The sequence below is a fragment of the Xyrauchen texanus genome, chromosome 49 (assembly GCF_025860055.1).
Source record: "Xyrauchen texanus isolate HMW12.3.18 chromosome 49, RBS_HiC_50CHRs, whole genome shotgun sequence".
Lineage (NCBI taxonomy): Eukaryota > Metazoa > Chordata > Actinopteri > Cypriniformes > Catostomidae > Xyrauchen > Xyrauchen texanus.
In genome coordinates this window covers 17265744-17279810 of record NC_068324.1, presented here as the reverse complement: position 1 = coordinate 17279810, position 14067 = coordinate 17265744, and the positions used below count along the sequence as shown (strand labels likewise).

Genomic DNA, 14067 nt, shown 5'->3' with positions numbered 1-14067 from the left:
TGAGCTTCATCTTCATAGATGCTGAAAGAGGTGGTAGTTTAACCTGTGAGGAAACTAGTAAATGTCTTTTTTTAAAAAGCTGTTTCTTATGACAGACAATAGGGGGCGCCAGAGACCTTTTAATACTGGTATCCTAATTTCCACTTTGCAGATAAAAAAAACTTTGATCAATGTTCACAAAATGATCAGATGTTCAATTTTAACAGTTTAACATAGACTTAGTCCTTGTCTGCTCTTAACAGAACACAGCACTGGACTGCAAAATCACACCTGGGTTGATACTGGACAAAGGAGTTGAGAAGAGCCCCACCAAAACCAGACAGCCACGGAAGGTGGACCTCAGAGCGCGATACTGGGCCTTCCTGTTCGATAACCTGCGGAGGGCAGTGGACGAGATTTACGTGACCTGCGAATCAGACCAGAGTGTGGTGGAGTGTAGGGTACGATTTGACACCCCTTTCCTTCTATCACACATAGGCCTATCATAATTAATTTCAATTTTACTAATAAATAAATAAATGTATTTTTTTTGTGTGTGTAATCTGGGCATGTAGCATAAGATTTGTTGACAAAGAAATGTTGAATGTGAGGAAATTCTATCAGCTTTCTTTTCTGAATTATATTTTTACTGATTATTCAATTTATTTATGGTCTTTTAAGCCCTCGTTTGATAGATAGTGAAGAGAGTTTGAAACTGTGATTTGAATTACATTTTTTAAACTTTTTTGACCTGGAAAAGTCATGGAAATAATATTAGGAATCTTCCAGGGTCAATGCAAGTTAAGGTGAATTGGAAAAATTTGTGGTGTAATGTTGACTTGTACAAAAAAACATTTTGACTCCTCCCGCAAAAAAATAAATAAATAAAAATAATCTGGGTTACAGTGAGGCAGTTACAATGGAAGTGAATGGGGGCTGTCCATAAATATTAAAGCACTCACTGTTTAAAAAGACATAAATCATTATATGTGTTAATAGGATTTTAAGTTCCATATATCCAATATTACAGGTAAATCCAGTTATCTGGTAAATACCTGATTTGTCACACTATAATCATTTCATTGCACATAATTTTTACATTGGCTGTACTTTTGAAACAGTGTGTATTTGAACGGACTGGCCCCAATAACTTTCATTGCCTTACTGTCTGTTTTCTTTTTTCTTTTAAGGAAATGAGTGATGATTTGAAATAATTGTGGTGATCATCGAACCTGGAATATTCCTTTCATTTAGTAATAGAATGCAAAAATCATGGACATTTTCATGCCGATAAATATACATTTTTGTAGTTATGCCTTGTTTTATAGTCATTTTTATTATTGTAGCGCTTAAAACACAAAGCAACTTTACAGAAAATCCTGCTGTAATGTCTGAAGAGGGACAAAAACCTTGGGAGAAACCAGACTCCGCTGGGGGAGCCAGTTCCCCTCTGGCTAGTTCAAACCAATTCTCAAATTAGAACGATTAATTAGCGATCTTATTTTTTATAATTTCTAAAAACTATTCACCGGTAATCCTAAACAACTAGGAGGTTAATTGAAATCCTGTGGAAATACAACGGTAAAAAAGTCTGAGAACCCTGATCAAGTAGCTCAGAGAAGAGTGACCGTGGCAAGATCTGAGGTCATGTTTTACAATTCCAATGGACAGAATCTCTTGCAAAGCTGCTTCAATGGGAATTCCTTACCTCAGACCATAGGTGGGGGCTTTATTGCTCGCTCTGACCACTAGAGGGAATAAAGAGTTACAAATCTGTTGTGCCTCCTCGCATTCCTTTTGTTTTCTGGTTTGTGTCAGAGAGGGTTTTGGTGAGAGAATTATCACTGCTCCTCTCTAGGGTCTTTCTGGAGGGAGTGGAGATGGATGACAGTGTGTAAACAAAGGACCCCACCTTTGCAGTGTGTGCGTACACTCAGAAGGGCTCGGGATGCAAGGTCTATGTGACACCTCAAAACACATTTTCCACCCCAGGTTCTTTGTTTAGTTTTAGTGAAAGCAAAAAGCTGATTGCAAAACATGTTCCACAATCAAGCCTTATGACCAATGCCCTCTCAGCACGCAACAATCGTAATAAACATTTGTCACTTCAACAATCGATCAACTGTGTTCTTCGGTCCGGTTTGGTCTTTGGATCCGTGCCAGAAAACATTTGTTTGAACTACGTTAGCTTGGGTTGGCACGGCCCATCTCGGGGCACTCACTGTGTTTTCCCTGGCAGGTATGGCGCCGGGCTGTATTTGGGCTCTTGGTTTGCGCTTGACACTACTGGCTCTGATGTATCAATTGGCGTGTAATCTAGAATTATGCTTAGCATGGTTTGGCCAACCGATCATGGCTAGCTAACAGAGCCTCTCGTGGTTACCATGTTGACAGTCAGAATGTGCGAATGTGCGGAAGACATTTGGCCGTGGTGTTGCCATGTCTGGCGGGTGTGTTCACACTCCCTGGCCTTTCGTTTGAATGTAGTGTATGTGTCCCTGCTCTGGTAGAGATCTTTAGCTCACTGCTATCTGACAGTAGGGGACTGTATAATGAGAGACTGCAGGCCTGCAGTTGGAAAATGTCCCCTGGAGCTGTGTAAGACCAGTGCTGGGTGCCCATCGACCAAACACACACACATTCACACAACCTTCAGTCAAGCACACCATTTTGAGTGCAGTATATATGTTTGAATGTATGTGAGTCTGAGATTCAGCACTTTAAGGCTTTCGCTTGTGTTTTTTATGGTACATGGCAACCAATCTGACTAAATTGTCACAGGTCATACACACACAAGGAATGTGACCGAACAGGTTTCAGTACCCATAGAAATAAATCAACTACACACATAATTGAAGAATTAACATAAATTAATTAGATTTTGTTATTCAATTAATTTGGATTAAGTTGGACAACATGAAACTTAACTTTCATAATGTGACATTTCTGTGTGAAATGATGGAAAATAATGTAGACTTTATGTAGACTTTTGTATGACTTTATATTATTCATTGGGATTTCATTGGATCTTGAAATGTAGACTTTGATATTATTGGAGAATACTTTCCCCTGCATACATGGCCTTGGTTACATCAGCAGTAATGTAAAAATCATGGAAAGTAATATTTTGATGAAAGTTTATTGGAAACAAACATTTTATTTCTTTTTTTTTTTAAATTCCTCTCACAGATATATTTTTCACAAAAAAATATTTATTAAGAAAGTTCATGGGGTCAATTCTGATTTCATATTTAGATATTTCTTCAACGTTGGACACTTTTAGCACTGTGAGTTTATAGAAAATAAAGTATTGTTAAAACATTTTTACACTCTCTCTCTCTCTCACAATATATTTATATCACACACACACACCGATCAGCCACAACATTAAAACCACCTGCCTAATATTGTGAATATCTCCTTCGTGCCGCCAAAACCGCATCTCAGAATAACATTCCAGTGTTTCCTACAGGATTTTGTGAGACTGTGGTGGGTGGACCTCGGATCCTCTAGGGGGGTCTGGGGGCATGCTCCCCCATAAGAATTTTTTAAGAGGCTAGATCTATGAAGAACTTTGTGCTCTGGTAAATAATTTTGTGCTCTAGTAGTAATTTAATCATAAACACAATATTAGGCTGATGGTTTTAATGTTGTGGCTGATTTGTGTGTGTGTGTGTGTGTGTGTGTGTGTATATACAGTATCTCACAAAAGTGGGTACACTTCTCACATTTTTGTAAATATTTGATTATATCTTTTCATGTGACAACACTGAAGAAATGACACTTTGCTACAATGTAAAGTAGTGAATGTACAGCTTGTATAACAGTGTAAATTTGCTGTCCCTTCAAAATAACTCAACACACAGCCATTAATGTCTAAACTGCTGGCAACAAAAGTGAGTACACTCCTATGTGAAAATGTCCAAATTGGGCCCAATTAGTCATTTTTCTTCCCTGGTGTCATGTGACTCATTATTGTTACAAGGTCTCTGGTGTGAATGGGGAGCAGGTGTGTTAAATTTGGTGTCCTCGCACTCACACTCCCTCAAATTGGTCACTGGAAGTTCAACATGGCACCTCATGGCAAAGAACTCTCTAAGGATCTGAAAAAAAGAATTGTTGCTCTACATAAAGATGGCCTAGGCTATAAGAAGTTTGCCAAGACCCTGACACTGAGCTGCAGCACGGTGGCCAAGACCATACAGTGGTTTAACAGGACAGGTTCCACTCAGAACAGGCCTCACCATGGTCGACCAAAGAAGTTGAGTGCACTTGCTCAGCATCATATCCAGAGGTTGTCTTTTGTCTGAGTGCTGCCAGCATTGCTGCAGAGGTTGAAGGGGTGGGGGGGTCAGCCTGTCAGTGCTCAGACCATACGCCGCACACTGCATCAAATTGGTCTGCATGGCTGTTGTCCCAGAAGGAACTTATTTGGTTCAGATGGTGTCAAGCGTGTGGCGGAAACCAGGTGAGGAGTACAAAGACAAGTGTGTCTTGCCTACAGTCAAGCATGGTGGTGGGAGTGTCATGGTCTGGGGCTGCATGACTGGGGAGCTACAGTTCATTGAGAGAACCATGAATACCAACATGTACTGTGACATACTGAAGCAGAGCATGATCCCCTCCCTTCGGAGACTGGGCCGCAGGGCAGTATTCCAGCATGATAACGACCCCAAACACACTTCCAAGACAAACACTACCTTGCTAAAGAAGCTGAGGGTGAAGGTGATGGACTGGCCAAGCATGTCTCCAGACCTAAACCCTATTGAGCATCTGTGGGGCATCCTCAAACGGAAGGTGGAGGAGCACAAGCTCTCTAACATCCACCAGCTCTTTGATGTCGTCATGGAGGAGTGGAAGAGGACTCCAGTGGCAACCTGTGAAGCTCTGGTGAACTCCATGCCCAAGAGTGTTAAAGCAGTGCTGGAAAATAATGGTGGCCACACAAAATATTGACATTTTAGGCCCAATTTGGACATTTTCACTTAGGGGTGTACTCACTTTTGTTGCCAGCGGTTTCGACATTAATGGCTGTGTGTTGAGTTATTTTGAGGGACAGCAAATTTACACTGTTATTAGGGCTGCGACAACGCGTCGATGACGTTGACGCAAAAAATACGTCGACGCAAAATATGCGCGCCGATTCGTCGGACCCAAAACAAAGATGGCGGCGCCGGCGAGTAGTAGCAATACGAGTGGCTCCTCAGACTATCAGAAGTGCAAGGCGGCATTCACTCGTTCCTCTAAAGTATGGGAATTCTTTAATTTAAAAGGAAACAATTCCGTGATATGTCGTCTTATGCCAGCATCTGAAGAGGCGCCATCCGGTTGCAGCTGCAGATGACAGAGCACTGTAAGTTTTTTTTCAACTCCCCACTTTGCACTCGATGTTGGAGTAGGCTATAATACGTTGTCGACACCTAAAGTTTTCGCTTATAGCTATTAATAATGCACTTATAGCTATGAATGTCGTGAAAAATACATAGAGGACACTGACAACGCGCTGACAGACAGGACCAAGCAGGTAAAATTTAATAAAGTCTCAACTTTCAAATTTGGTCAGTCAAAGAAAATTAAACCATAAATAGGCGTACTATTTTGTGGCTCTTTAATGTGTCGTGACAGATTGCCTCAGTTAAAGCTGCTCGTGAACCGATCATCTTTTCCTTGGTTAATTTATAGCATCAAATAGGCTAAACATGAATGTAGCCTACATCAGAAGGACTGTTGTTTTAACCGCGGATAGATGTCAGTACAGTAGCCTACAATCCATTATTCAAATTCAAATCCACCGACGTTAATCTTCTCTCTCCTGACTACTTTGTCGGACAAAAATGGCGTATTATGATTGATTGATCAGATCGCCAGTCAATCAAACTCCCGGCAAATGTTTTTTTTTTTAACATTTTATACACCCCCACCCCCAATGAAACCGGTATTACCGGTGTTGTCATAAGTCGATTAATTGAATCGAAATCGAATCGGACTGAAAAAAAAAATGAATCGTTAGATTAATCGATGCATCGGAAAAATAAATCGCTAGATTAATCGTTTAAAAAATAATCGTTTATCCCAGCCCTAACTGTTATACAACCTGAACACTCAATACTTTACATTGTAGCAAAGTGTCATTTCTTCAGTGTTTTCACATGAAAATATATAATCAATATTTACAAAAATGTGAGGGGTGTACTCACATTTGTGAGATACTAGATGTTACAACAAATAAAAAAAAACTGAGTATCCCTTTGCACCCCAGTGTAAATGGTATCTGCCACACAGGGAAACTATTTGCAAACTAATAGCAAGGTGGGACCACAGAAATATGCCACAAACTAACCAATGATGTCGCTGCAGTGCCGTGGGGTGTAAAGACAGTGTGTGAATGTGTAGTGTTGTCCTGGCGACCGCGGTTCGAATCTGTGTTTTCCCCCCACTCTTTTTACCATCTGATTTCCTGTTTCCACTCTTACTATTCCCTTTAATACTAAAAATAATACATAAAAATATAAATGTTGATTTCTTCGCAGTGATTTGGTCACATTGAATGTCGAGGGGTGCAGATAAGGGTTTGATCCAGATGTGGGTTCTGTTGATCGCAATAGTTTCCGCGTGAAACCATGGTTACTGTAGGAAAAACCAAGGTTATTTTTTCTAAGGTAAGATTAAATTTAGGGGTAGGGACTAATGTAGTGTGTCTGTGGGACTCTAAATAAACACAAACACACTGCAGTGATGCCCATCCTGGATGTTAGTATTTAAATATTGGTGCAATTTTATTCAGAAACTATTTGCACTGGGGTTCAATTAGCATCTGCCTTAAAAGAAAAATCATCATAAATATATTTACATTATATTTTGCAACAAATTGGTTAGTCATTTATTGTGAATTATTAAGTATGTACATGTAAAAATACTAGCGCCCCATCGGTCTGCACTCTTTTTTTGCGGGGGTTTCTTCATTCTCCGTACAGTACATTCATTCCTGTGTTTATCATGCGTCGTGTCTTGCACAATGAATAAGCATGCAATGCTTTACAGAATCAGTTTCTGTGCGAGGATTTGCAGTTGAGTTGAGCGAGTACCTCTGAAAATGTATATTTGCCAACGTTAGCCACAGAAAATGGTAAAAACTTCGGTGAAGTTTCGCCCATTGTACAAAAGTCACTGGGTTTGTTCCTGGCAGGCAGCAGATGCCCTAACCCCGCCCCCACCCTAATCATATGGAGCCTGTAAGGCCAGCAACAACTCGGGACATCTTTCTCCTATCGCGTGAAGTTTCAGGAAGTAAAAAAAACATATATTGCATTAATTTGTGTTAAAAATTAAAAAAAATATATTAATTGCAGAAATTAAAGCATTACATTTCCTAGCCCTAGTCTCAGGAGATTTGTCAGTGTTGTAAATTTTAGTTTTGCTCTGAAAGTCATGGAAATTACCATTTACAGTGTAATTTTCAGCATATCTCTAATTTTCTGGTGTGTTTAGAAGAGTCATTGTATTGAGTTTAAAAAAAAAAAACCAATTTAATCCTTTGTCTTGCCATGGCTAATTTCAAAGCTATCATTTTATTTATCCTAAATACACACACTATTTTTTTTGTTTCTTTCTTTTTACACATTTGTGTAATTTGGCAAAATTACAGCTTGATTGGAAATGAAGGCCAACAAAAATAATTCTTGTCGCTTGTCATAACATTGTCTCATATTTCATCCCCAGCAAGCTCTTTACTGATGCAAAAATCTTTTGTTTGAAGAAAAAAAAAAATGTAGGGTCAAAATTGTTAGTGTGGTGGAAATGATGCCACAACTGTGGGAAAATCATCATTATTATTGTCATAGTTTTAAACCTTTAATAATTTGTATTTTTATAGTTAAAAATGGAAAGTCTGTGTCTGGGCCAAGAGCAAAAACTGTAAAATTTGTACATAAAGCATTTGAAATGTACCAAACAATAAATGAAGGCATCATAAAAAGTTTGTTTTAATGAGACCTTCATATAACAAAAATAAACTATTTGAAATCTGTACTGTTACCGTTTACTGTTTCAGCTGTAGCTACAGTATATATTGCGGAAATAGTAAGAGTAGAATGTAGTATGGTATTCTGAAAATTGCATCTGATTGTGTATCCTCAGCTGGTACTGGCTGCTCTGTGACACTTGATTGGTCTTTCTGCTTGATTTATCCTCTTATTCAAGGACCGCCCACATCTTTAACCCAGAGCTCAGAGGACTAATTTGTTCCTATCAAGCGCTCCCTCGTCTGAGGCCTGATTTATCATCAGCCCATTGAGGAGACAAGATCTCTCCTTTTACTTGTGTGTATGTGTGTCTCTGGGTGTTAGGAATTAAGGTGAAAAAATGTTTTAGAATGTTTACTGGTCATGAAGAGTCATTCAATGTACCATTTGACTTAGTGACGTTCCATTGAGTGTCAATTAAAATTGTAAGATGAGTTGTCCTATCAGGTGTTTTAAATTAGAAAGCTTTAGATCCTGCTGGGGGAAAAAAATCTATTTGTGGTCCAATTGGCCGCTAAACACCACCTTGCTACGGCTAGATATCAGATAGACCAGCTGAAGACCAGTTTGGCCATGCAGGGAGACCAACTTAAACACCTCCAGCAGGTGAGAAAAAATGCCCTTTTACCACCTACAGTCCCGGTACTTTTGCCTTAGTAACTTTCTAGATAAGAACTCTCAAGAGGAATGGGACACACGTGTAGACTTTTCCCCTCTTGCATTCACACTCAGAAGTAGCACCCGTAGTTTTATTTCTGACATCATTGCATGTGCGACTCAATAAAAACAAATTCAACGATGAATGGAACTCTTAAGAAAACTGGTCTCTGGGCAGTTCAAAAAGCACATTATTTCAGCCTACCTTCTTATACAGCCTCTGAAGGTAGCAATTTCTTTTTTTCGGATGCAACTTGTGTATGCAAGTTTACAGTTTACTGGCCGCTTGAGCCGTTTTACTGCCTGAGTGAGAGAAGAGATGCTGCGGTCAGACTATGTCGCAGCATGCTGAACTCCATGGACAACATGTTGAAAATGCGCTATATCTCTATTTATCAATACAAATTTTCACAATAATTGTTTTTATGACTCAACATTAATTAAGGTAATTAAATAGCCACTTGTTGACAGTAACAGGCACACAATACTTCCCTCGTGTAATCTAGATTTCATGACTGTTTATTCGATAATAATAATGTTCAATAACCCACTCTTGATAAACAGCTTAGTTATGATCATTATCCCAGGAAAATTGATGCAGTGATCCAGAAATCACTTTTTATTTTTTTATTGTCACGGTGCAAGCAGTACAGATGCGATGAAAACTCAAATCATGTCTCCCGATGAAGTCACACATATGTGAAATGGGTGGTCCTCTTTGGATACTTTGTTGGTGTCAAGTTATTTCTGTTAAGGGCATTGTACAATTTGTGTAATCATCTGTGTAGCAGTCAAGTCAAGTCAAGTCAAGTGGTTTTTATTGTCGTTTCAACCATATACAGTTAGTACAGTACACAGCAAAACGAGACAACGTTCCTCCAGGACCATGGTGCTACATAAAAACAACACAGGACCAACATAGGACCACATGAGACTACACAACGAAATAAAATACCTATATAAACTACCTATATATACCTATATAAAGTGCACGTGCAAACATGTGCAAAAAGTACTGGACAGTACAACAAATTACTGACAATGAACAGGACAATAGACAGTGCAGCGCCGACCAGTACTCAGTAGTGCAAAAAGATGACAGTTTCTAAAAATGTAAACATAACATACTATGAGATAATGTTCTATGCACATAGCAGTTATTGAGGTAGCAGACAGTTATAAAGTGACAGTTATTAAAGTGCAACTCAGGACACGTGTGTGTCAAACCAGTCTCTGAGTATTGAGAAGTCTGATGGCTTGGGGGAAGAAGCTGTTACACAGTCTGGCCGTGAGGGCCCGAATGCTTCGGTACCTCTTGCCAGACGGGAGGAGGGTAAAGAGTTTGTGTGAGGGGTGTGTGGGGTCGTCCACAATGCTGGTTGCTTTATGGATACAGTGTTTTTTGTAAATGTCTTTGATGGAGGGAAGAGAGACCCCAATGATCTTCTCAGCTGTCCTCACTATCCTCTGCAGGGCTTTGCGGTCCAAAACGGTGCAAGTCCCAAACCAGGCAGTGATGCAGCTGCTCAGGATGCTCTCAATAGTCCCTCTATAGAATGTAGTGAGGATGGGGGTTGGGAGATGTGCTTTCCTCAGCCTTCGAAGAAAATAGAGACAAATTTTCTTCGAAGGCTGTGGTGTGTTAACTAGCCCTAATCAACAGGCCTACTTCTGGACACATCTTTTATTGTGCCTGACTCCTCTATTAACTAAAATAGAGGAGTCAGGCTAGCAGGCTAGCAGCTAAAAGTTTGTTTACAAATGGTGCCACCTCCAAGTTTCTCAATGCTTTTTGCATCATAGGTTTTTTGACCAATAACAGGCTACAGCACCTCCCACAGTCCCTCTACAACCCAAAATTACTTACTCCAGAGCAAGAGCTAAAAATGTCCCTTACAACAGGTACAAGGATCTATATAGTTCCTCAGGTGCGAATATTTTACGTAATGTACTAGAACCTTGGAAAAGTACCTAAAACGGGTTTTAGTCCCTGCAGTGGGAAAGGCCTTAAATGTGCTGCATTGTTTTTACACTGCTGAAGAAAAAACAGTCTTAAACCAGCCTAAGGTTGGTAGTTAGTTTTAGGTGGTTTAAGATGGTCCCTAGCTTGTTTAACTGTGAGGCTTGCTGGTCTCCTTGCCCAGCCAGCTTAAAAGTGCCCGAAACCCCTCGTAAACCAGCCAACAAACCAGCCTGACAGGACTGGGAGACCAGCTAGCCAGCTTAGGCTTTAGCTGTTTTCTTTTCAGCAGAGAATTAGACTAAATGTGTAAATGAATTTGCATTTTCACTGCAAGTGTGCTAAATATGTCAGGATATTGTTTAGCACATAACGGCTTGCTGTTAATGTGCTAATTATGGCAGGACATTTTTTAGCACTTAACTGTGCTCTTCCTTGCAACCAAGCTTCATTCAGTAACGTCCTCCATGCCCTGGTGTGTTAACTAGCCCTAATCAACAGGCCTACTTCTGGACACATCTTTTATTGTGCCTGACTCCTCTATTAACTAAAAGCACCTTTCCTCTCGATTGCCACTCCCCTATTACCATCCATCAATCACACACACGCCTGTTTCTCAGCATAGCTTGCCCATCCCCCACCTAATCCAGAGCATCAGTTACACCATGGACCCTGGTTCAGATTTGTATTCACCTGAACTATTTTGCAGTTAAGAGTAGGGCTGGGATTTATCAGGATGTGGTGCACATTGTGAAACATATGTCACAATTCAATACATCATGATATCAAGAGTGGATTGTTATTTAAACCTGATAGGGGGCCTGGGTAGCTCAGTGGTAAAAACGCTGGCTACCACCCCTGGAGTTCGATAGTTTGCTGAGTGACCCCAGCCAGGTCTCCTAAGCTACCAAATTGGCCCGGTTGATAGGGAGGGTAGAGTCACATTTGGTAACCTCCTTGTGGTCTCTATAATGTGGTTGGTTCTCGGTGGGGCACGTGGTGAATTGAGCGTGGATGCCGCGGTGGATGAAAAGAATTCAAAGTCATGGAGTTTAATAACTATTTACACATACTCATGCCTCGATATGACTTATTTATTAAAAAACGTTGCGCTAATTGTGAAATAATTTAGTTGTTGTGGAAATTAAAATGTTTCTTTTTTTATATGTTTACTTTAGTCACTCTCACTATGGTTACAGGTGTTACCTGGGAAAAAAGATTACTGGTTTGACCTTGAGTTATTAGTTCATGCAGACAGTATTCAAGCTGCTACTGTATGCTTTTGTATGAACAGGACACACCAGTAAGTAAATGCAGTTGTCAATCCCAAACACTGACTGTGTGAACATAGTCATTTAGATGATTTTCTTATTTATAATTAGATCTGTAGGAAAGGATGCATATGTAAATAAATATATAAAAGATTACTATAAAGACCTATTTATTAAAATATTGTGAGTAAAAGAATCTTGAAATATGATTGTATTGGCACATCCCTTGTTTCACAAGCTTACATTTCTTGAAGGAAATATTTTTACAACTTGATTTGGTCTTCTAGTGATGCACTTTTGGCCAATACAAGCCCTGACCGTTTTGCTTGAGTTAGTCGTCAATTTTTGTTGTCTCAAATCGGATCTACGTTGGGATTGTATAAGGTTTAGAGGCAAGACTGTCTTTGGGACAGTTTTTAGCAGATTTGAGAATTGCAAAGCACGTTTCTTGTAATCTTAAGATACTCAAGCCTGTGGTAGGTCTGGGGTTTGGAAGGCCTGTTCTAATCTGTCTTGAGGCAGGCCTTTGTAGCATTCTTTAGCTCCAGGGTCTTTGTTGGAGCCAAGGGATTCCCCAGAGTCCATACGGCACTCCTAGATCAAATATCAGATAGACAATGAACATTTCGCCATTCGCTGCACGCTCTTTGCCAGTAACTCAAAATGATTACAGCCTCAATCAGATTTGCCAGCCCCCTTTTGCAAAGCTAATTGGTAATTTCAGCCGCACCTCCTGTGGAAGACCACTGAGGCGAGAGAGAGTGGAGTGCTGCTTTTCTTTTTACCCCATCCTTTTTTTGTTGTACCCTCCTGGCATTTGTGAATGGAGTTCTTTGGTGGGTGGGAGGGTTTGTGAGATGTGCTCCAGTGGCTTCAGATGCCCACTTTCTAGAGTTAACAGGGTGTTGGTTTACAGCAGCCCCTCAGTGTGGACAAGAAACGGGGGCTCGTCCGGTATTCCGCTTATGGGAAACTTTGCTGGATTCTGCCAGAGATCTCAACTGGGGCCAATCTCATTGTTCCACCAGTCATGCCACAATAGAACCATCAGGGTGGGAGGGCTCATCTGCCACTTCTGGTCAGATCAGGCTTCTGGGGTCACACCTTATCTGAGAGGTGAAGGCCAACATTGCTCATCCGCTCCACTCAAGAAGGCCTTTAGTGGATGTTGATATGGTAGTGGTGGGTTGTTAAAAATAAATATCTTTGCTTTGAATAAAGTTTAGAGAATTTGTTGCCATTAACATTATTGGACCTCCTATGATTTTCAAAAAGTTAGATTTTATTTTAGATGCAATTCATATTACAAAGTTACTAGGTAGTCATTTAGTGGACCCATTTATCCAAAGCGACATGCACTACACTTATTACAAGTATAGTCTCCTCTGGAGCAACTCAGGTTTAAGTGTCTTGCTCAAGGGCACAATAGTAATATTCCTTGGATCAACCCTTTCAATGTTCAACAAGCAACTTTTGGGTTACCAGATATTTAGCAAAAACGCCACACCATAGTAAGCACTTTTCCACCATCAAGCCTAATGTTTCTGAGCACGTTGAGTAATGTTTTCAGCAGCATAACAGTTTGGTTATCGATTTCTAACCATTTTCGGCACCGATTTCTTAGCACAGTTAGATAACCATACTCTGGAACGAGAACCTTTTTGTGGAATGCCTGTAGTGATGTGGTGACTCGCGGTTAGTTGCATGTCTGTCAGTCCATTTTAATTCTTATTTTGCATGCTATAGGTTACACGCTAGTTCTCTTTTTAATTATTATATTTTAGTTGCTTTTCAAAAAACATATTTCAGAATTGCACGTAATTCTGCCTGAAGCTATTAATTGAGAACCTCAAAAATGACAGCTCACATTCTTTCCCACAGGAGGTGCTGATGATGTTGGATAACTACGTCCGAGACTTCAAAGCTCTAATCGACTGGATCCAGCTCCAGGAGAAGCTGGAGAAAACAGATGCTCAAAACAGGTTATAACATATGGTCACCAAATACTCAAGTGCTTTCGTGAGTTTTTTACACTGTAGTTTGAATTGCAATCATTATATCCTGATCGATAAGATGTAATTTCAGGTGATTCTTTCGTTTTACTGGCTCTTTTACGTTTACGTAGTGAGTAGGTGACTACAACACTAGTTCATTGATTAAGGTATAAAGACTAGAGCTT

General features: G+C 40.0%; 1 protein-coding gene across 3 annotated transcripts in view; it reads left to right on the top strand.

Annotated features, from left to right (window-relative positions):
* LOC127640187 (S phase cyclin A-associated protein in the endoplasmic reticulum-like) overlaps window positions 1-14067 on the top strand; it is a 161765-nt gene that overhangs the window by 21919 nt on the left and 125779 nt on the right. For 2 of the 3 annotated variants that reach the window (XM_052122615.1, XM_052122614.1), the window contains exons 4-5: window positions 243-440; window positions 13770-13870. In XM_052122615.1, the coding sequence (XP_051978575.1) occupies window positions 243-440; window positions 13770-13870 (299 nt within the window). Of the gene's footprint in view, window positions 1-238; window positions 441-13769; window positions 13871-14067 lie in introns of all 3 variants that reach the window. The other variant, XM_052122616.1, reaches the window with a different exon arrangement.